General features: G+C 40.0%; 1 protein-coding gene across 6 annotated transcripts in view; it reads right to left on the minus strand.

Moving 5' to 3' along the window:
• Positions 1–21290, minus strand: part of NCOA6 (nuclear receptor coactivator 6) — a 94910-nt gene that overhangs the window by 40030 nt on the left and 33590 nt on the right. For 5 of the 6 annotated variants that reach the window (XM_065565741.1, XM_065565738.1, XM_065565740.1 and 2 more), the window contains 5 exons: positions 18763–18909; positions 16673–17783; positions 9059–9180; positions 4568–7489; positions 1624–1692 (listed from right to left, as the gene is read on the minus strand). In XM_065565741.1, coding sequence (XP_065421813.1) covers positions 1624–1692; positions 4568–7489; positions 9059–9180; positions 16673–17783; positions 18763–18909 — 4371 coding nt within the window. The remainder of the gene's footprint in view (positions 1–1623; positions 1693–4567; positions 7490–9058; positions 9181–16672; positions 17784–18762; positions 18910–21290) is intronic. The other variant, XM_065565742.1, reaches the window with a different exon arrangement.

Raw genomic sequence — 21290 nt, forward strand, 5'->3', positions numbered from 1 at the left:
TTTGTACAACTTTTGCATGTTCTCCTCTTGTATGTCTCCTCTCTATGGTAACCAGTCCCATTTAATGAGATTTTTTCCAGGTCTCTAATCTTCTTGTTGCCAGTCTTTGAATCCCCACTCTTTTGGCTAAGTTTTCATTGAGACAGGGTGCCCAGGTCTGAACACAGTATTCCAGACAAGGACATGCCATTGATTGACAGAATAATGTTATAATTTAATATATTTTCAGTATTATTCTCCACTCCATCCTGAAATATCCTAAAATTTTGTTCACTTTTCTTAGCCACTGCTGCACAAAGCACTGACAAGCTTTTCCTTGAAGAATGCTTTAACAATGCCTGTTAACTTTTTAATTAAATGTAATTTTTCTACAGTGTGTTCCAAATGTGACAGTTAGAAAAAGAATTTTTTAAAAACTCACTAAGAAATAAGGAGAGTTGGCTTATCAAATCACTGATTTCATATTCTTGTTTGACCCACAACAACAGAAAAGCAAAATGGACTGAATATGCTAATCTAGAGCAAGAGACTGAATTTTGAAATTACTAGAAATTTTCCTTCCATGCAGAATTCTATAAGCAAGGATAATATTCCATAGTAAAAATCAGAATTGCGGTTTCTTCACATGAACTTCCTGTGACACCCACATCCCCCCAGCTTGAAGAGCAGAACATAACCCCAAAAGCATGCCTGCCTGTAATTGTTTTCTTTCATTTAAATGGATGTTTTTGAACAAGTCAGTGCAGTCTTTTCTTCAAGACCCATTTTCAGTCACACTAAGGCCTCCACACACATGCTGAACTGTACACATATTAATGGTCCCATCAATGACAGTGGGGCTACTCACGTGTGTGTGTTTTTAGGATTAAGGCCTCAGCAAGATTTGTTTGGTTTTTTAAACAGAATTTAATATGTCTATTATCTTAGATGATAGCAAATAGCTCTTCCCAAAGACAGCAAGAAAAATGGATCGGTGCAAACGCTGCTGTGGGTTCATTAAAAAAACGAGTAGAAAAGAAATTAGATTTTAGGGCCAGAATTTCAAAAGGGATCAAGTACCCAGCAGCACATATTTAGGCCTCTAAGGATGGACAGTTTTTCAAGAGCACTCAGTTTCCCATTTAGGGACCTAAATGGATTTCAAAGGTCTTCAGCACCCAGGAGCTCCCATTTAACACCTCTGAAAATCATCTAGGTATCTAAATGGGAGAACTGAGTTCTTTGGAAAATCCAGCCCTTAAAGTTGATGGCTGAGACTTTCAAAGCTGTCCTGGGAGATGTAAATATACCACCATTAAAATAAATGGAAAATGTGTCTAAATCCCCATCACTACTTTGAAAATTTCAACCTACATTTCAAAAAACAATATAGTCTGTTCATATAAATTAAAATTAAGGCATGCAGGACAAAATGCTTAAACAGCAGGAGGCACCCAAGCTATCATGCTGATCATTCCCATAAATTTATGAAATAACTGTTTCAATGAATAACAGTATCAAAATTGTTTCAATAAGGACAGTGTGTACAACCAACAAAAGGCAACTGCTTCCCAGAAATGCAAAATAATGCAAAGTTGCATACATAATACATAGGTGTATGCTGATTTCCACAGTAAAAATTACCTGTTCTTTGAACAGCACTTTCTGGTGTTGCAACTGGAGTTTCCTTCTGGGTTAAATGTTGTGAAGATGCTAAAATAAAAGGGAGGAAAAAGTCAGCACTGATCCACTTTTCTTTCAAAAGCAATTATAGGATTTTTTGCCTTGCACGATCAGCCCAGCCTACACAGCAATATGGTAACCTAAGACTGATTGCATTTCTTTTTGGGGGAGGGAAGTGGGGGGGGGGGGGAGGGGCGGTGGTAGAAAAACCAAGGAGAAAAAAAAATTCTGCTTGTTTTTTGCATTAAAAATTTTGGATTTCTCCAATCCATATAGTTTGGTTGGAGAATTGGTGAAATTAAACATCACATGAGATAAAGAACTGAAAAAGTTAAGGGATTTTCATTTAGTTTTTTTTTAAATTCTGGTCTCTCTCTGGTTTTAACAATGATACAACTCCAATACCTAATGAACATTTGGGAGAAAGGATGTCTATTAATGTTAAACACTCTTACCCTTTCAATTAAATTGCAAGAGTTTAAAATACATTGCAGAGATTCTCAAGAAGACCTCCAGAAAAACCAACGAAGACCTGACTTAATATTCTTTATACTACTAAGTTAAAAATAAGCAGGGGAAAACAGCCTTGTTAGAAAAAAAGCATGCTAAATAATTCAAAAAGAAAATAAACCCAGAACTCTTTAGGTCCGACTTAAACAACTGACTATATGACTTTAGAGCCATAAAATTATACATACATTTTGAGATAAAACTGAAAACTCAGTTCTTCCTTTAACTGCATGGCAAGTCTAACTGAAATTCTGTGATCTTCCTTCAGTGGCTGATCCCACTGCCAAAATCTAAAACAGCATAGAATATGCAACTATCTACCTCTGCTTTACAAGTTGGTGAACTCAAGTTGCAGGATAAAGACAATCTTGAACGCAGCTTCTTCGCACATAAAAAGGCTTTTGCTTTCACCTTTAAAATACCATCACCTCTGGTGTGGAACTGGTGCAGCAATCACCAGCCCTTTTACTATTTCAAAGTTAAATGTTGCCACACCACGTTATGGGTTTGTAACTATTGCCTATGTTACATAACCAGCTAGGCTGAAAAAGGTTACATTGCGTTCAGAATGTCAAAAAAAAAAAAAAAGGTGTGGGGGCAGGGGGGGGAGGAAGGGGACGGGGGTTCCTGTTACTTTTCAGTGAGACATGGAGTTTTCAAGTGTGGAACTGCAGCTTGCTGCAAATATTAGAACAACTATCTATTTTGTACTCTTGAAATAAAACCTACATAATTCCAGGGGTTATATTCCCATGAACTAACAAGGTCACTCTACCATATTATATTTTATGCTTCCAAGGAAAGCTCCTCTCTCTGTAACTAGATTACACATCTGTTCCCATTCCTCTTCTCGGTATTTATCTCACATGCTGAATAAAAGGAGCAGCAGCAAAGTCACTTGGAAAGTAACACAACATTGTTTGCCATCAATGTTTTAGAGGAAGATTGTCACGGCTAATTTTTGTTAATAGCTATTCCCGCCCCCCCCCCCCCCCATTGTGGAATAATGTTAAGACATTTAATTAGCTGATAAAGCTATCAATAATACTTCAGGTGAAATTGTGGCCCCATTAACATCTATGGAAAAATTCCCATTCAAGGGTGTCAGTATTTCAATCCTGGTGTCCAAATTTCATGATATAAAGCACTAATGGGAAATGCTTCCAAGAATTTACTTCAGAAGCCATTTTATTTCCATTCCGTTTTCAGGGGGACTATAAAAATGACAGCAAAAATTAGCTAGGTCATCTTAAAACCTTTTCAGCTGCTTGAATAGTAATAGTGACCAAAAAACCCAGGTTAGACATCAAGACACTTTTTGTTCTCACATGACATTTACTCATAATTACATCTTGCTGCTTTGTGTCTCTGAAATGTGGATATTTAAACTCACTCTTTTTAAGTGAAAAAAGAGAATATTAAAAAAGTTGCTGCACATTGATAGTAATTAATAATTTCCAGAAAGGGTTAACATTTTTAGAATGGGGACCTTGTGCTCATGCTCACAGTTAAGTCTTCTTACCCACATTTAATTCTTTGGGACAAAAGTTTACTTCACATACTAATTTGAAAGAAAAATCACTCTAAACATAATACAAAACCAAACTTGCATTTTCTGGCAAGAATATTTCCAATCCATACAGAATTTTCCTGGTTGGAGAATTGGTGAAATTATAGGTCACAAGAGATTGAACAACAGAAATTGTATGTACACCTTTTATCATCTTTACATGTGTTCAAATACAATTTTTCTCCCTACTTTTGATCTTTAAGTGAAATTACTCATGCATTATAGCATCAGAGCATACTGCACTTGAAATCTCATGTTCAGTATTTTGCTTCACAACAGGATTAAGGGGAAGAAATGGTTTTGAGCAAGTAAACTTGTATTTTGAACACAAATATATCTTTCAGATCTACTGCAGTAGCAAGAAAAATTATGAATTTCACATAATAAAATTATTTAAAAATTGGGAATATTTTCACAAGCTCAGCATGTAGAAAAAATTAATGCAGCCTCTTAATACACTCAAAGACTCTCATAAAGCTGAACTGAAATCACAGTTTTTATGAAGACGCTTTTCGTTTCTGTTCTAAGAGCTGACCGACAGCAATTCTCTTATGTAAAAATTGAGTTAAATGTGGGAACAAGTAACACTTTTTTAAATAAAAATAAGCTATTTTCAGTGTAATGTTACAAGCACAGTTATACCATTCAGATGCTATAAAAACAATGCTCTAGGAGCAGCAACTGGGTTATATTACCCTCTGTCAAACTGTCTGGATTTTATGGTAATTGCAAATGCAGATCCCTAAAGCTCCACATATCAGCTGAATTTCTGGCTCATAATTGTAATAGGTGGTGGGAGAATAACAGTGCACACAGAGTACGTACCTATATTCTGTGGCAATTCCTGATGTGCTCCTCCTTTTTCCTCCACTAAGCCAATCCCAATTTGCTCATCTGGTAAACCACCACGGTTACTATTAGTGCTTGGAGCGGTGGGTGCAAGCTCTGAGATTATAGGAGTGGTTACTACCGACAGTACATTCGTGGGAGGAGTGTTGCTTGATAAGCTTGGAGATACAGAAGCAGAAACAGTAGCAGCCGTGCTAACACTCAAATTCCCAGGCCCAGAAGTGCTCTGTCTTAGAAGACTGAGTGCTGGAGGTGTCACAGTTCTATTGTCTAGTTCTACAGGTAATTGCTCTGTTCCCAGACTATTAGGGCCCTGGCCTTCAACTTCTCCATCCAAAGAATGTTGTTCCTCCCCTTTTTCAAGGGAACCTGTAACTTTTTTACATGCTTTGGTCAGCAAAAATTGACCAATCTTGTCCACTTTTCCCTTTCCCTTACCGGATGAAACTGGACTTCGCCTGTTTCCAGAAGATCCCGGACTACTTGTTAGAAGAGATGTAACCACAGCTCCAGACTGTGTCGCCGTTACAGAGCACTGATCAGCTGATACACTAGCTTGAGAACTGGACTCATCTGGGTTAAAATCTTTGACTTGTTGAACATGGGGATGTGGAAGAACATTTGAAGATGCCATAGACGGGGGAGAAGGAAGCTGAATAGGAGCTGCCAGTGGATTAAGAACCAGTGACCTGCTTGTTGGTATGCTAGGGACAGGACTATTAGGAGGAGCAGGCCCTGATGAAAACTTTATGTTCTGTGGTATGTGCAGAGGACCTACAACTGCAACTGACTGAGGCATTAAATTAGAATTAGAGGTCAATGGTGCAGTTGGAATTGTACTTGGCTGAGATCCTTTCATAACCTGAATGATTGAAGATGAGTTTATAAAAACTGGTGTAATGAACTGAGGCCGGGAATTAGACTGAACTGCTGATTGTCCCTCAGAAACCATAACTTTGTTACCTACATTGGGCATTGTGACGACAGTAGAGACTAATGTAGGCTGTAAATGAGATGGTAATGGTGTTGATGTGTTAGCAGAAGATGTAATGGGGTTTGAAGTTACAAAAACTGTTATCTGATTGGGTGGTAAAGAAGTGGAAATAGAGGAGGAGCTAACAGGTCTTTGTATTACTGGAGGGACATTCTGTGTAACATTTAAATTTATCTCTCCTAGTTCTTGGTGCACTTGAGTTGAACAGGCTTCATTATTCTGAGGCAAGCTTAAGGAACTAGAAGGTTCTTTGCTTGAAGAGGAATCCTGTAGTGGAGGAACAACAGCTATCTTCTTTAGCTCCTCGCCAGAGGTTACCATTGATGGTAATTCAAGACTGGTGAGCCCAGGGGGTTTAATGGTTACATTGGGAGCTCCAGAATTATCAAGAAGTTGACTTAAGGAAGTTGGTGCCTCTCTCATAGTCTTATTTTCCTCCAAGCTGGGAAGCTTGTTGGTATCTAAAGATGGCTCATCTTTTTTTGGTTGTTCTTCAGAAATTTTGATTTCTTGGCTGGGAAGGCCTTTTAGTTCAATATTAGGCTGGTCTTTGTTACCCTGGACAACCTGTGTACTTTGGCATTCATTGTCTTGAGAAACATTAAGGCTCTCTTTGCTGTCTTCAGGAATGCCAGTCATAACAGATACAGAAATTGCAGGATTCTGAGTATTCAGCATGTTGTTATTTGGAAAACTTGTTGTCACAGGTGTTGATAAAGAAGTTGGACCAACTACCATGTTTCTTTGTAATTCCATGTTTTGCAAAAGTGATGGGTTCTGTGGAGTCGGCAATGCTAATTTAGCTGCTTTTGAATTTTGTCTGCCAGGACTTGGCGTGGTTTTCCTACTAGACCCAGGACTGGACCTTCTGCTATTGCTTGGACTTGCTCGCTTTGTTCCTCCAGTGTTGGCTTGCTTTCCTGAATTGACAACAACAGTATCCAGCTTGTGAGACTGTGGAGCAGCAAAACCAGACTGACTGTTAATTGTGAGATTTGATGGGGCTTGTCCAATGGCCTTCAAGGTAGTTGGATTAAGACCCTGTTGATCAAATCCTCTGTTAAGATTAGGCCTTGGAGGCAAAGGAATATTAATTTGGGGAGGAAAGAGACCCGCAATAGAAGCATTAAGTCTCTCTGGAGATAAGCTTATTTCTGAAGGTTCTGTGCTAGGTGGACGATTATTAGGAGTCTGAGGATAGTATGGTCTTGGGCTTGCTCTGTTTGGGGTTTTAGGCCTTGAAGTTTGAGACGGGGTGGCTACATTTGGGAAATGGTGTGTATGAGAGCCAGGTAAAGAATTAGATTGTTGTTGAGGACTTGCACCTTGGGAAGTTGAAAGTGGAGAAGGTCCAGGTTTTGGCCCCGTCATCATTAACTGAGTTTGTGAAACTACTAAATGAGAGGTCATATTATTTTGAGCCCCTGATGCCGGTGGCCCATCAGCTCCATTTCCTTCTGGGAGAGAGGGTACTGATGAAACTTCTCCCAGTGGTGAACTGGAAGGATTCTGTACATTATCTTGGTAAACCATCTTTCTTGCACTATTCCCCAGAGGAGGATTGCCTGGCAAAGAAATTCTTTGCTTATCAGGAGATGGAGGTACTGATCCAGGACCTTGTAAACTAACCATTACTGACATGTTACCACTCTGCTGCATTGGCATTCTTTGAGTTTCTGGATTTAAAGGGCCCCTAGGTGGATGAACACCATGTGGCACAGGAAGCCTGACTGATTTAGGATCCTGTTGCATCATAAGCATCATCATCATTTGTTGCTGTTGCTGCTGAGTCTGTGGCTGTGCCTGGGGTAGTGGGGGCGGTGGCTGCTGCTGCTGCGCATGTTGAATAAGTTGAGGTGGCATCTGCTGAAGAGGCCTTTGTTCAACTGGCTGAGATGGATAACCTAAAAACAGACACAAAAAACCCCATAAGATATTAATTCTTAGAAACTTCAGAAAAAACAGTATTTGTGTGACCAGCTCCAACAGATAAATAATGTTCCTTTTGTATCAGTGTAACATGACACTGTTCTCTTTAATTAATATCTACAAGTTTATACTCACTCCTGGGTTACAACCCCCCGGGACAAGAACCATTTTACCGAGGGAAAAGATTTAACACAAACAAACAAAAAACCCACATGGCATTTATCAGTGCCTTGAAAGGGCTTACATATAATGCTTCATTTAACGTACCGCTGACTTCCAGGACCTTGAATTGCAGGAGGCATGTAATTTTATTACAGCAATCAGTGGCTACCATTCTGGGTCTACCTCATCTGAAGAATAAGGGTACGTCTACACTACCCGCCGGATCGGCTGGTAGTGATCGATCCCCGATCGCTCAGCCATCAACTCCGGAACTCCACTGCGGTGAGAGGCGAAAGTGGAGTCGACGGGGGAACGGCAGCGGTCGACTCGCCGCCGTCCTCACGGTCAGGTAAAACTTCGCGTAGCTGAAGTTGCGTATCTTAGGTCGATCCCCCCCAGTGTAAACCTAGCCAGACTCTGCAGGCTTTTAAAGCTATATTTTCACTGACAAGGGCAGAGTTGAACATTGCCTATATTTACATATGTCTTTGAAATGGGAAAAAAATTAACAGCAACTGTGGGATCTGAAGAGCAAACTCGTGACTGAAATTTGACAGCTTCAGGGGTACATTGCAAAATCCCACACCATATCACATAGCCAAACAGCAAAAATGGTGTGGTGGTCCTAATGGCCATTATGGTTTAACATCTGAAATATCCTCTACCTGCGGTCTCTATCCTGTATAAGCAGGGAGGATAAATCTAATTAGGTCTTTTACTAGTTTCTCCATGACCTTATTTAAGAAATACATAATATATCAATTTGATGTACTATAGGCCCTAATGTTACCATTAGATCGCTTCTAAAAAAAGACAGTGAGCAAGTATGTCTCTATCAATAACATCTTTCAAAAATAAGCAACAAAATAGACAAAAACTTCTACTTTTAGGTAAAGAAATCAGTCTTTAAAGACAAATGTTATCTCTGACTCTATGCCCTATAAGACCAATAAGCCAAAGACTTAAAAATACAAGCACCAAGAAAAAAACAGGTAAAATAATAAAAGCAAGTCCAAAATGGATTTCCAAATCAAATACAAATCTCTAAATTTTACTGACAGAAACATGAAAGCAAAGTGAATATTGGCCAAACAATTATAGTAAATTTCACAGGTTAAAATGTTATCCCTGTATAATCCTATTGAATTCAATAGAATACTTCCAGGTATAATGCAGAGCAGAATTTGGCCTTAAGTGTTCAAATACAGCTTAAAGCTTTAAATGAAACAAAACATTTAGACAACATGCACCAATTATTTGCTAATGCCTGATGTCAGTTAAGAAACAATATATGTCCCCACATATAATATTCACATAGTCAAAAAAATACTGTATATCATATTTGTTTACTACATTATATAATCATGTTAAGAACTTATCACCTGGTGGCCTGTTTGTGAAATCTGAAAGTTTGGGGCCAGTGTTGTCTAAATTTATTCCTTGCTCTCCAGGCAACGGTGGCTGATCAGTCTCCTCCAGGCCAGCTGGACGTGTTTCTGAAGAACTTAAACAGAAATAATAGTAATTAAAGAACATTCAGCCGTTCCAGAGCCAGTGCCAAATTTTGTTCTAAATTTGCTTGAATTATTTAAGATTGAAAAATAAATAATCCTTAGAATGTATGTAGTACTTTTCATTCATAGCTCTCGAAGTGCTTTACTTAAGTGGGTAAGCAGTCCCATTTCACAGATAGGTAGACACACACACAGGTTAAATGACATGCCCAAGATCACACACAGAAACGGGTAGAGGCAAACAGAACCCATGTCCCCAGATTGCTTGAATAGTTCTCTAATAACACAGTGACAGCTACGCATATACATCTAAGATGAGGAGAACCTTAACTATATGAAAGCTCCAAGTTAAAATTAAAGTGAGATCACTTCAGCAAAACAGGGGAGGTGGTACAGTGGTGAAGAGGTTCCCCGCCCTCCCCCTAGTTCCCCAATAATCTGAGCTGGAAGTGAATGTCAGTGGATTCCATTCCCTTCCTCAGCAACTAACCTTAGTGCCAGGGAGAGATGTAGGGGCTGTGATGCTAGCAATTAGAGCTAGTATAATGGTCTATAATGCAATGCACCATTTGTTAAATTGGTTATTTTGCTATTCATAATTTTGGCAGGTATAAACACTCTCATAAATGTCTATGCTTAGGTAGCTAACCAGAAATGTTAAGTTTTTGAATTATAGTAGGTAAGAAAAGCAACATGGCATCTCTGTGCAAGAAAGAGCCTTAAACCCAACCAAATAACCCTGTTTGTAAGTCAGTTCCTAAAGATCATCATCAGACAACTGCTGATCTACAAAGTATGTTGTGGAGAGCTTTACAAACACACAGCTAAGATTTTTGTTTGCTCTTTGTGTATAGCAATGACTAATAACTTATTTGAACCTTAAATAATGTATATGGCTGAAGTTCACTATGCACACTAAGGCCATGTATGCATTATGGGAACTATAGTGCCACAGGTATGACACCAAAGCTATGCTGACATAACCCTGTAGTGTAGGCACAGCCTACAGTGACAGAAGGGGTTTTCGGTCACTGTAGGAACACCACCACCCTGAGCGAGAGTAGCTACGTTGACAGAAGCCTTATTCTGTCAATCTATCTGCATCTACTCCAGTGGCTGGGTCAGCAAAGCTACAGTGCTTAGGGGAGTGGATTTGGCACATCCCAGTGCTCTGTAGCTATGTTGACCTAAATTTTAAGTGTAGATTAGGCCAAAGAAACAAATGATTACCATCCACGTCAGTACTTCTGTATGTAACTAGAGAGGCAGAATGAAATATTGGTTATTTGAATTTCACCCACACTCTTTTGGATTTAAAAACAACCAGTAACAGATTATGACAAATCCAAAAATCTGAACCTAATGTTTCAGAATATGCAAACCCTTCACTACAGAGCTTCAGCTCTGAAATACAATATTTAATTTCAAAAACCCTATTCTGAGAAACAAACTGCAGGGAGTACCCCTGCATAAGGAGAAAGAATGTAATAAATAATAATAAAATCCAGCTGTTATCCAGTGCTTTTCATCAGCAGAGCTCAAAGCACTTGATATTTTTAGCTCTTTCATAATTACCCCTATTTTATAGAGGGGAAAACAGACAGTGAGGTGAAGTGACTTGACCATGATCACTCAGCAGGCCAGTGGCAGAACTGGGAATAGATCCCTGATCTCCCAAGCCCAGTCCTCTATCCACTAGACCACACTGCCCCACTCTCACTTTGGCTCACTAGGCATTACTGAAATATACATAAAGCAAAGAAAAAAAAGTTGAATTAAGACATGCAAAAGTAAGATCAGAGGAAAGGCACAGGCAGCAACAGCCCCTACGCATCCAGCATACACATGGCTCTAATGTGACCCACCCTTTTGTACAAGGGCTCACATTTGCAGCATTCGGTTGTGGTAAAAATCTTTGGTTTTCCGTGCATTCTGGCAAACCATGACCTCCCCACACCCACCATCTTGCGTGTAACCAGGAACGTTCCCTTCCACCTCCCAGTTAAAAGCACTGTGACCCTTTATCAAATGACAAAATCCTCCTAAATGCTCTTCTGCCCAGCAGTGCTAATCACTCCATCACCTCATAGCTGCTAAATCCTTCTTACCAATATATACTATATTATTGCAGGTGTCATCTCCACATAACTTGCCTCATACAGAGTTCTACAAATCCTAGGGCAAGCCTTAGGTGCAGATTTATACAGTGCATTATTGTTTGCATCCTGTTGGTGCCTTTGATGTGCACTATCCCTACACAAGAGAACATACACAGAGCTGTAAGGCAAATGTCTAATTAAACTTATATTTAGTAATACTAAGCCTATTTTAAAAGTTTGCACGAATGAGCAAAATTTCTCATAGCTGAGCTATGTAGTCCTCCTATGAAGCAGTCCTTTTTTTCTCCCGCTACTCCTCAACATCCTTCTACACTGACCTCTTAAGGTTGCAGGTCAAATATTTCTCTTCGAATAAATCTTCATTCAAGTGTTCTGCTCACTCATGAACCTAAGTTCAAAACTGCATGTTGGAAAAACTATTTTCATACTCTAATATGGTTTCAGTTCACATACCAATAACTATTATAACTTTTGGCCACTGAATTAATACAAGTGTAATTTCCAAAAGAAAAAGGAAGACATGAAAACCTTTTTAAGGACCATCTTTTTGTTCTGTGTCTGTATAACATCTGGCACCACAGGGTCCTGGTACATGATGAAGTTCCTTAGGTGCAATGGTAACTTTATATATACAAGTGCAGATCACACTAGTAGTACTGTTTTTAGTCAAAGTTCACTGCTCTAAATTCTTCCCTATGGCTTGCATGGAAACTGCTCTGTAGCTCTTAAAGAAAAACTCTCTGCAAAGAAATCCTTCTTGTTCTTGATGCATAAGGAGTTAATACAGGCCAAGAAAGTTAAGAATAAAAAATTTTAGGCAATCACTGAAAGGACTGATTTCAAGACAAACAAAGCATAAAGCTTCTCTAAGCAACTCCAAGTAGCTAGATGGAAAGGAAGGGCAGAAAGAGAGAACAAACTTGTTTTAGCTATCAGAGTAAGACTATGCTGAAGGACAGCAATGCAAAAGTTTGGAATAAAAAGGGAGTACAGCAACATCCTAATATAGCCATACCCTTACAATACTACTGACTGCTCAATACTAAGCCAAACAAAATTTAGACTCAAAATCCTATGCTGTATAAAGGTTATGGAACTGTACTTTGTAAAAGCCAGGCAATGATATCAAAGCACTACTGCAAAAAAAATACAGTACAGTAGTAAAACAAATAATAAAACTAGTAATAATCATTGCCACAGCTTAATACAAACAAGGTGCAAGTAGAATTTTTCATCCCTATTTAGAAGGCTATCAAGAGAACAAATAGCTTTATGTGACATTGTAATTCTAGAGGACAGCTTTACAAATCCATATATTGATGTCTTCTAGGCTCGTAATGAAGCCCGGTGACCATCAAGGTGGCAATTGATGAAAACAAAATATTAACATTGGCTTTCTTTAAAGTAATGATATTAACAACTTTACTTTTCAGAAAATGTGTCACTTTTTTGTTCTCTTCTGAATTATTATTTTGTTGTTGGTATGGGAAACAAGACAGGCAACTAAAGCTTCTGTTATTTTAAATTGACGATAGCGCTACTGGGCGCTGTTAAACAGCTGCTGTGTTTTATCCCAGTGGTGGCTGAAGTGATGCCAACAAATTCCTCTCCTATAGTGAGTAATAATTAACTACTGTTTGTAAAACACTTGGAAATCTTTGGACGCCAGGTGCTGTATAAAAGCGAAACATTCTGATAAAAGGGAAAACAAAACAAATAAATTGGATCCTTTTCAAGAATGTCATTATATTAACTGAAAGTGTGATTCTTTCTATGGACTGTAGAAAGATTCAGACACTTCATAAGATTGTTAGAATGCTCTTTGATACTGGGATATGATACTATACTTGGTGCATTTAATTCCACTATAAGCTGCTTTTGTTGTAACACTTCAGTTGCTTTGGTTCTCAAGGATTAGTGTTTTGAAGAGTGCACCAGGAGTTTGAGACACTGTACAAACATACATACACAAAACACATTAAAAAGATGCATTGCAAGGTTAGCAATTAAGAAATGCCAAAATTAAGGTTGCTTCTGCAGCCTTGATTTGTCCCCCTTGTGCATATGCATTATGATGTAGCCTTAAATTACACGATCATATAATATTCTTTCCACAGGACCCCTGCCTCATTCATTGCACATGATGAACCTGTTCTGCGGATAAATTAGGGTTGTGTAGTGTAGTGAAAGAGAGTGTTGTCTGTAGGACCCCTGCTTCATTTGTTAATGAAGTTGGAAAGCATGTAGTTAATGAACCAGGGAATTGTAGGAAAACAAAGGATGGGCTCATGGGTAAGGCAGTTAAATGCTTTGGAGAAACTGATTCCATCCCTGGCTCTACCATAGAATTCCTGTGTGGTGCTGGGCAAGCCACTTGAACCAATAACTTTTCACAGGTGGTCACTAATCAGGTATTCCTAATTTTCTGGGTGCCTGATTTGAGACCCTGGAGCCTGATTTGCAGAAGTGCTGAGCACTCATAGCTGCAACTGAAGTCAATGGAAACTGTGCTTGGAACATATAAAATGCTTTATAGTGCCAAGAACCTGTAAAATTAATATCCTTAATGTCTCAGTTTGGGCACCCAAAATTAGTGGGTACTTCTGACCTTAATCAAGCTGTGCCTCAGCTCCCTATCTGAAAAAGGCGATAAAAATCACATCTCAAAGGGGTGTTGTAAAAATAAATTCATTAATGTTTGTGAAGCACTCAGATCCTGTAGTGATAACTATAGATCATCCCATGAGGAAATTATCCAAATCCTGCTCTGAAGACAGAATTCTTAGTGTGGAGTAAGGCAGAAACCAGGGCCACATATTGAACAATGAGGAGAAAACAAAATATCAAATAGCTTCTCATTGAGCACCAGGCATTCTGTGCAAGGCAGGGCTCTTGTGGGGAAAAAAATAGTGTGTGATCATGTAATTAAAAACTGTATATTAATGCATATGCACAAGAGAGACAAATTAAAGTTTTCACAGGTTAATTCTGGCATTTGCTAACTTCTGAGTGCTTGACTTTGCAACCTTAATAATATTCTTTTAATATAGTTTGTGTGCGTTTAATTTCCTAGGTTTTTAAAAAGCAAACAGAAAAATCAGAAATTCCATCATATGGCTTCATACTGAAACCTACCTGGATCACAAGCAAGGTTAAAACCCTCAGATCTACCACACAGATCTTTCCACTTGAGCTAACAGAATTAACTGATAGCAGTAGTAGACTATCATCCTCTACGTGGACCGGCACTAGAGGAGGGTGGGATACTTTGCCAGTGGGTTTCACAGGCATTTGCTGACAGCGGAGGAATGGTCAGATTCAGGATCTTGGGTTCCACTTCAGGCTCGGGAGGGGAATGGCCTCTTGTGGGTTCAGACTCTTCGGCCCATTCCTCCCAAGCATGACCCTTTGTGTCCTCTCTCTTCCAACCTGTCCCTGTCCCAGTCTCTCTCTCGCCCACCCCTGGCTCTTCATTCCAATCCCATTCCCCTCTCCTACCCAGTCCTACTCTCCACCCCTCAGACTTGTCATCCTTCCAATCCCAGGCTCCTACCCCAGTCCCTCCCAATTTCCCTCTTCCCTGTCAGCCTCCACTCCCAATTCCCTCTCTTCCCCCCATATGTCCAGCTCTTGCTCCTGTGCATTTCAATCAGGTAGCTTCCTCCTCAATAATGCCTGGGCCCAACTGTGGGGATATTAAGACCAGAGAAGAAACAGTCTCTCTGCTTTCACTTCAGGTGTTCAGACCAGGCACAGCTTGCAGCATCCCAGAGCTGCAATTGCAGGGAAAGTCCTACTTAGTCCCAGGCTGAAGCATGCCCAGTGAGCACAGAATCTTTGGAGAATTTAGCTGCTAAAATTTAAGTTTCAACTGAGCATGTGCAACTGCCATTTTTCATAGAATCATAGAACGTCAGGGTTGGAAGGATCTCAGGAGGTCATCTAGTCCAACCCCCTGCTCAAAGCAGGACCAATCCCCAGACAGATTTTTGCCCCAGATCCCTAGATGGCCCCTTCAAGGATTAAACTCACAACCCTGGGTTTAGCAGGCCAATGCTCAAACCACCGAGCTATCCCTCCCCTCAAGGCTTATAAGTTCTCCAAATTCAGACAGATATTCATGAGAACAGCAAACAGCATATCCCTGACACAAATACCACTCGTGCCAATTTCAATCCCTGTTCCAAAGAATGGGAGCACCAGACTTTTTCAAAGAAAAGGTGGCCAGAATTGTTTTTTAACATGTAAGCAAAACGATGTATTTTTCTTTAGCCTTTTTCTTTGAAATGGCTGAACCATTTTGGCTGAAGTTTTCCAAAACATTTCACACTTAGACATATAGCATGGAAAGTTTGCCAAACTATAACCATTTAGGCTCAAAGTTATATGTGACTGAAAACAGGATCTTACAATGGAATATGTTGAGCAGCCTTATTAATAGCCACCCTTACACACAGTCAGACAAATTTTAAGAAGATTTGCTCATTACAATCTTTTATAGCTACAAATAAGGGGTTTATTGATTAATGAAGTGGAGGGTCTATGACCCCTATTCCACTCTAGGGGGAAAAGACACCAGGTTGAACAGCTTTAAGATAGTGACGGCTCGTGATCATTATTTTAGGTGTGACATTGGAACCCTCACTGGAACACACTAATTAGCAGCACTTCTGAAAGTGCCCCTCAACCCCTCTCACTGTGGCTGTCATGCTGTATAAGTATGAACAGGAGCGGCGCCAGGGTTTTTGGCGCCCTAGGCGGGGGTCCTTCCGCGCTCGCGGTCGTCGTCGTCAATTCTGCAGCAGGGGGAGGGGAGGTCCTTCCGCGCTCCCGGTCTTTGGGGCACTTCGGTGGTAGGTCCCAGAGTGAGTGAAGGACCCGCCGCAGAATTGCCGCCGAAGACCCGGAGCACAGAAGGACCCCCCGCCGCAGAATTGCCACCAAGGGCGGCAAAATGCCGCCCCCCCAAATCCTGGTGCCCTAGGCGACCGCCTAGGTCGCCTAAATGGAAGCGCCGGCCCTGAGTGTGAATGCTCCCTCCGAAGTCCTGTAGAGCGGCTGCTTCTGTTGCTGTCATAAAACAACTTATACACCTTTGAGTCCCCAAAGCAGCTGGGGGCACTGACACAGCAGTCTCACATAGGCCCTTCAACTGGAAGATGCACAAAACTGGGATGATGGCAAATTTATTTTTGTAGTTTAATTCCCTACCCTTCCACCCCGAATGGAGGCAGAGCTTCAATGGCAGAACTACCACTGCTTTAGCATTTCATCTTTCTTCAAAAATACTTTTGCTGCAACATGCAAAATTCTGGGCTACACACACGTTCTCTTGTTTTCAGCAAGACAATGTTAAACTTACTTCGTTTGTTCTACTTGCTGATTATTTTTCTTCTTCCTTGGAGGCTTTTTCTTTTTGGGTTTATTGGCATTCTGATTGTTCTGTTTGTTGTTCACACCAAAATGTCCTGCAGATATATCACTCTGTAGCAAGTTTACCAACAGTGGACTTGTTAGAGTGACATCTTTATTGACTGGAAAACCAGGATTTTGTCCACAGGAAATCTGATTCCCATTTGGTGGTCCACTAAAAGAAGCATTAAAAGGTAACCCATGTCCAGTAAAATGACTTCCCGAATTACTGTTGTTTCCTTGCATTGCCTGCAAGTGGGAAGGCACCATATTTGGCTGCTGTATGGGAACTTCAGGTAACATCTGTGTCAAGTTTACATCACTGTTTGTTGTAGTAGTAGAGTCCCCATGTTGCTGAGACATGTGGGGGCCAGGTACTGTGGGTCTTAAAACCTGTCCTTGAATTCCCATAACCTGAGAAGGATTGCCGTTTACAGGGCCTTGCTGTGCCATAGTGAACTGCACCATGTTTCCTTGCATATTTGGGGTTGGTCCTCGCATTATTTGAGCTGGCCCCGTCATAACATTAGATTGGTTTTGAGTATTAAATGGTTGTTTATTGCCTTGTATCTGATTGGTCATCATCTGTTCCATCATTGAGTTTTGCTGTAGCAAGACCTGGCCTTGAGGTCCCATCATTTGATTATGTGTCGCCATCATCTGTTGGCCCTGCTGGGGAATCATTTGCTTGGGTGGAGTCATCCTTTGTGGTGCAGGACCAAGATTTTGGTTTTGGGGTGTTACCATCATTTGGCCTTGTGGCATAAGCTGGGCTCGAGAAAGTATCATCTGGTTTTGAGGGTTTAGAGATCCTTGAGCCTGAATGTTCACCATTTGTGCTTGGGAGGATACAATTTGCTGATGCATTCCCATAAGCTGAGACTGTGGTCCTTGCTGAGGCTGTCCCTGCATGTTGCCCATATTAACTTGTGGAACTCCACTAGCACCAGCCTGCTGGTTGTTTATATTTCCATGAAGTCCCATTAAACTGGTCTGCATCATATTTGGTGGGCCATGTGGTACCTGCATCTGATTTTGAGGAGGGCCAGATCCTTGACCGCCTTGCAAAATATGAAAATTTAAAGTTAAACGTTAAAAATTGCACTGGCATTAGACAAACAAATAACTTAGTTAAAAGAGAAACCCACCAATTTAGTTACTTTATCATTTATTTTATTTTACCAGTGATTTAAAATATTTGTCAACATATTCACAAATTTCTGCCACAACATTTGACACTATAGCAGATAGTCATATGGAAGTGAAAAGGGTTAAGACTTAATTCAATCCAGTAAAAGTGTGTTTGTTCCTACATAAACAAGCTTCAAATCTTGAAGCTATTCCATAATATGTTTCATAATAAAGACAGCAACATATGGGGAATACTGACAAGATGACGTTATCAGAACTTGCAGAACTGAGAAGAGATGTCAGCCTAGAGGACTATATTTGGCAAGTGACTAAAGCATTAAAAAGGAAATTGCTTGTAATCAAAAGAGACAAAAATGTGACTGTCTCTGAACAGAAGTAGCTTTAAAAGTTTATTGGAAGATGAAAAGTTTTACTGGAGACTATGCGGGATTATATTTCTTCTAAGACAAAGATACTACATATTGTGTTAAACTTGACCCAAGACTTGACCCAAGACTCTTCTTGTGGGGAGGACATCCCTTATGGATCTTCTCCTTTACTATTTCTACACTCAGGGACCCAGTGTTGAGGCACAATCTTCTTTTCAGACATAGAAGGCTGGATGCAGTTACTCCTGGAGCCCAGAAGCAACACCACTCTGAGCAATGGCAGATGGGGTTGTTTGAGAAATGAGGAACTTCCTGTGCTTGCTGTCACCCTGGAAGCTAAGTATGCTGCCTCTGCAGTATTCCCAGCCCCAGCTAGCAGAAATTATATAAAATTGGCAAGAGTAGAACATTTTTGCTGAACAAAGCTGCCTCCATTACAGGAGTAAAAGTTAATTACAGAATAATTAAGACAAGTAAACAAATGTTGAGGATTACAGGAGAAAATAAACTTGACACAGACCTGTATGTTGCACATTTTGACTTGTTTGTAGCTGAGGGGCTCCACTGTTCACAGGTGTACCTGGTGCTGTTGAAGGCACCTGACTTTGCATAAAGTTTTGATTAGTTTGCCCTCCAGGGAAGCCAGGTGGGAGGCGCTTGGGCATTCCTTAATACAAAACAATTATTTATTAGTTTCTGTAATTTGGTTACACAAGTGCAGACTGACAGGGTAGCTCTTCCCATCAAGTTAGCAAGGACAGGTGGCAACAAACAGGAACCAATGAAAAAATCAAAATACTCTAGCAGCTCAGTTCTTGCTCATCTTCAGTTTAGGAATTTCCAAAAAGACAATGTTACTTAAGATTAAACACAAAACTATAGTAACTTTGAGTTACTGAAAAAAAGATGTTTGTGCTGATGTACTTCTAACCTTGAGTACAGTTTATAACAGCTGTCTGCTTTAACAAACCTGGTTAAGAAGCTACTGTGTCTTGAATCAAGTTGTGATTACCTACATTGTATTTCCTACGTACACCATTATTCATTCACAAAGGGCAGATTTTATAAAGACTGAAAACAAAGTATGATGCTTTACAGTACTCTAATCTCCTTATTTTTTATTGAGTCTTTTCCTTCCTAATCACGCCCGGTATACAGTCAACATACACATTGAGTGTGTGGCAATTTCTTGTGCTCTTTAGTGTTGATTATGAACTCCTTGAGACAGAAACTGTCTGTCTATAAGGCACCACGCACACACCTTTTGTCACTATTTGTGTGTGTTTGGAGGGAGGGGTAGTTTGGGGGGGGGGTTTAAATGCAACTTCTAGCCTCAGAAGAAGATGCAATTTAGCCATCATTGCTTTCCACTTATCCCTATATATCAAAATAAGCACAATCTAATAAAAAGACTCAGGGATAGATTTAACTCAGATGTCTACAATTGCTTGGTCTTCTATCTCCATATTAAAAAAATTTTAACAATTTTTTTCTCACATTGATCAGGCTACATTTGTCTTCCTTCATACAACAAAATATATACACAAAATAAATGGGTCTACTTTATTTACAGTGAATAGCCTTATTTTTCAGGTTGGTAACTCTGCTAGATTACACACAACCTTTAAACGGTGAGAATTAGTGAGTTCTACTAATTGTAGTCATGATCTAATCCCAGTGTAAGGGGTAGTGCAGCACTGTGCCGCCCCTGAAGTAACCCCGGAGGGCAACTATAACTCAGCAAGTTGCAATCTTCTTCCTGTTTCCCCTGCTACTCCAAGAGGGAATAACTGTGCTGCGTCTATACCTGGCACAGCACACATTCGCTGGTGTGCCAGCATAGCTATACAGTTGGTGTATTGGGGTAACAGGGCCAAGGCTCTACATAGTCCCTGCAATAATTCTCACCCACCTTAGTGAGGGGTGGTGTAAATGACTCTGCACAGCCCACTTCCTCCTCTTACACATCCTGTGATGTGGGTAGCTGGCACACAGGGGCATAAGGGGGAGCCTTGCACCTCTTTAAACCTCTGTACCAAGCCACAATTTGACACTCTGGCCCCACTGAGTTCCTTGCAAATTAACAACGTTCTAGCACATTTAAATAAATCACGGACACATATATAACTTATAGGTCAATCATTAATATTTGATGACATCAAGATTACCGGTCAAGTCTGACACTCGGGCAAATCTTTAACAGACGCTCTTTGAAATAACCTATGGAAGGACTGTCAACTCCTAATAGTTTAGCAGGAGTTAAAGTTCAATCATTCAGAACTCAGAGAAACACAGAAAAGTAAAATCTTACATAATTTTTGCCATATATTAAATCTAATCTAAAGTTTGTACTATGCTAAATTAAGTAAACATTGAATAAAATGAATATATGCATATATTTGAATTATTTATAAAGCAACATAGAGTATATGGTGCTATGTAAACAAAGACAGATCCCTACCCCCAAAGCCGATGTGCTTACAATTTAATTCAGACACAATACAGCAAGGGATAACAATGAACAAAGGAAAGAGGTAAGAAGCAAGATCCTCAGCAGGTGTAAGTCAGTGTGGCTCCACTGAAATCAATAGAACTGTGTCAAATTGAACCAGGCGAGGATACAGTAACCCATGTCCTCTCCATGGCCAATAAGATCTGGAAATAAATTCAGATTATATACATATCTTGCTAGCTGGTTGTGTCTTTATGTGAAATGTTTAAATAGTTATTAGAAAGAGTAGGATTTTATGTTTTTATTAAGTTAACATATTAAGAATTGAGGGGAAATATTTGACAAGATTATAGGAGTGGAGATCAATGTTAAGACTACCTATCTGGAAGTAGTGAATCCTGATGAGGAATGAGGCGACCACAGTGTGTGGAATCACAGAGGCTATTCTAGGTAAAAGGGTATCTGGCATCAGAAAGGGTAAAGGATTGCCTGTGGGTGTTGGAGATGAGGGAAGTTATAAGACACAGGCCCATGAACAAGAGCATGAAGAATTTGAATCTGACACAGAAGGAAATCAGATACAAAGTGCAAAGACT

This window comes from Chrysemys picta, chromosome 13 (assembly GCF_011386835.1).
Source record: "Chrysemys picta bellii isolate R12L10 chromosome 13, ASM1138683v2, whole genome shotgun sequence".
Lineage (NCBI taxonomy): Eukaryota > Metazoa > Chordata > Testudines > Emydidae > Chrysemys > Chrysemys picta.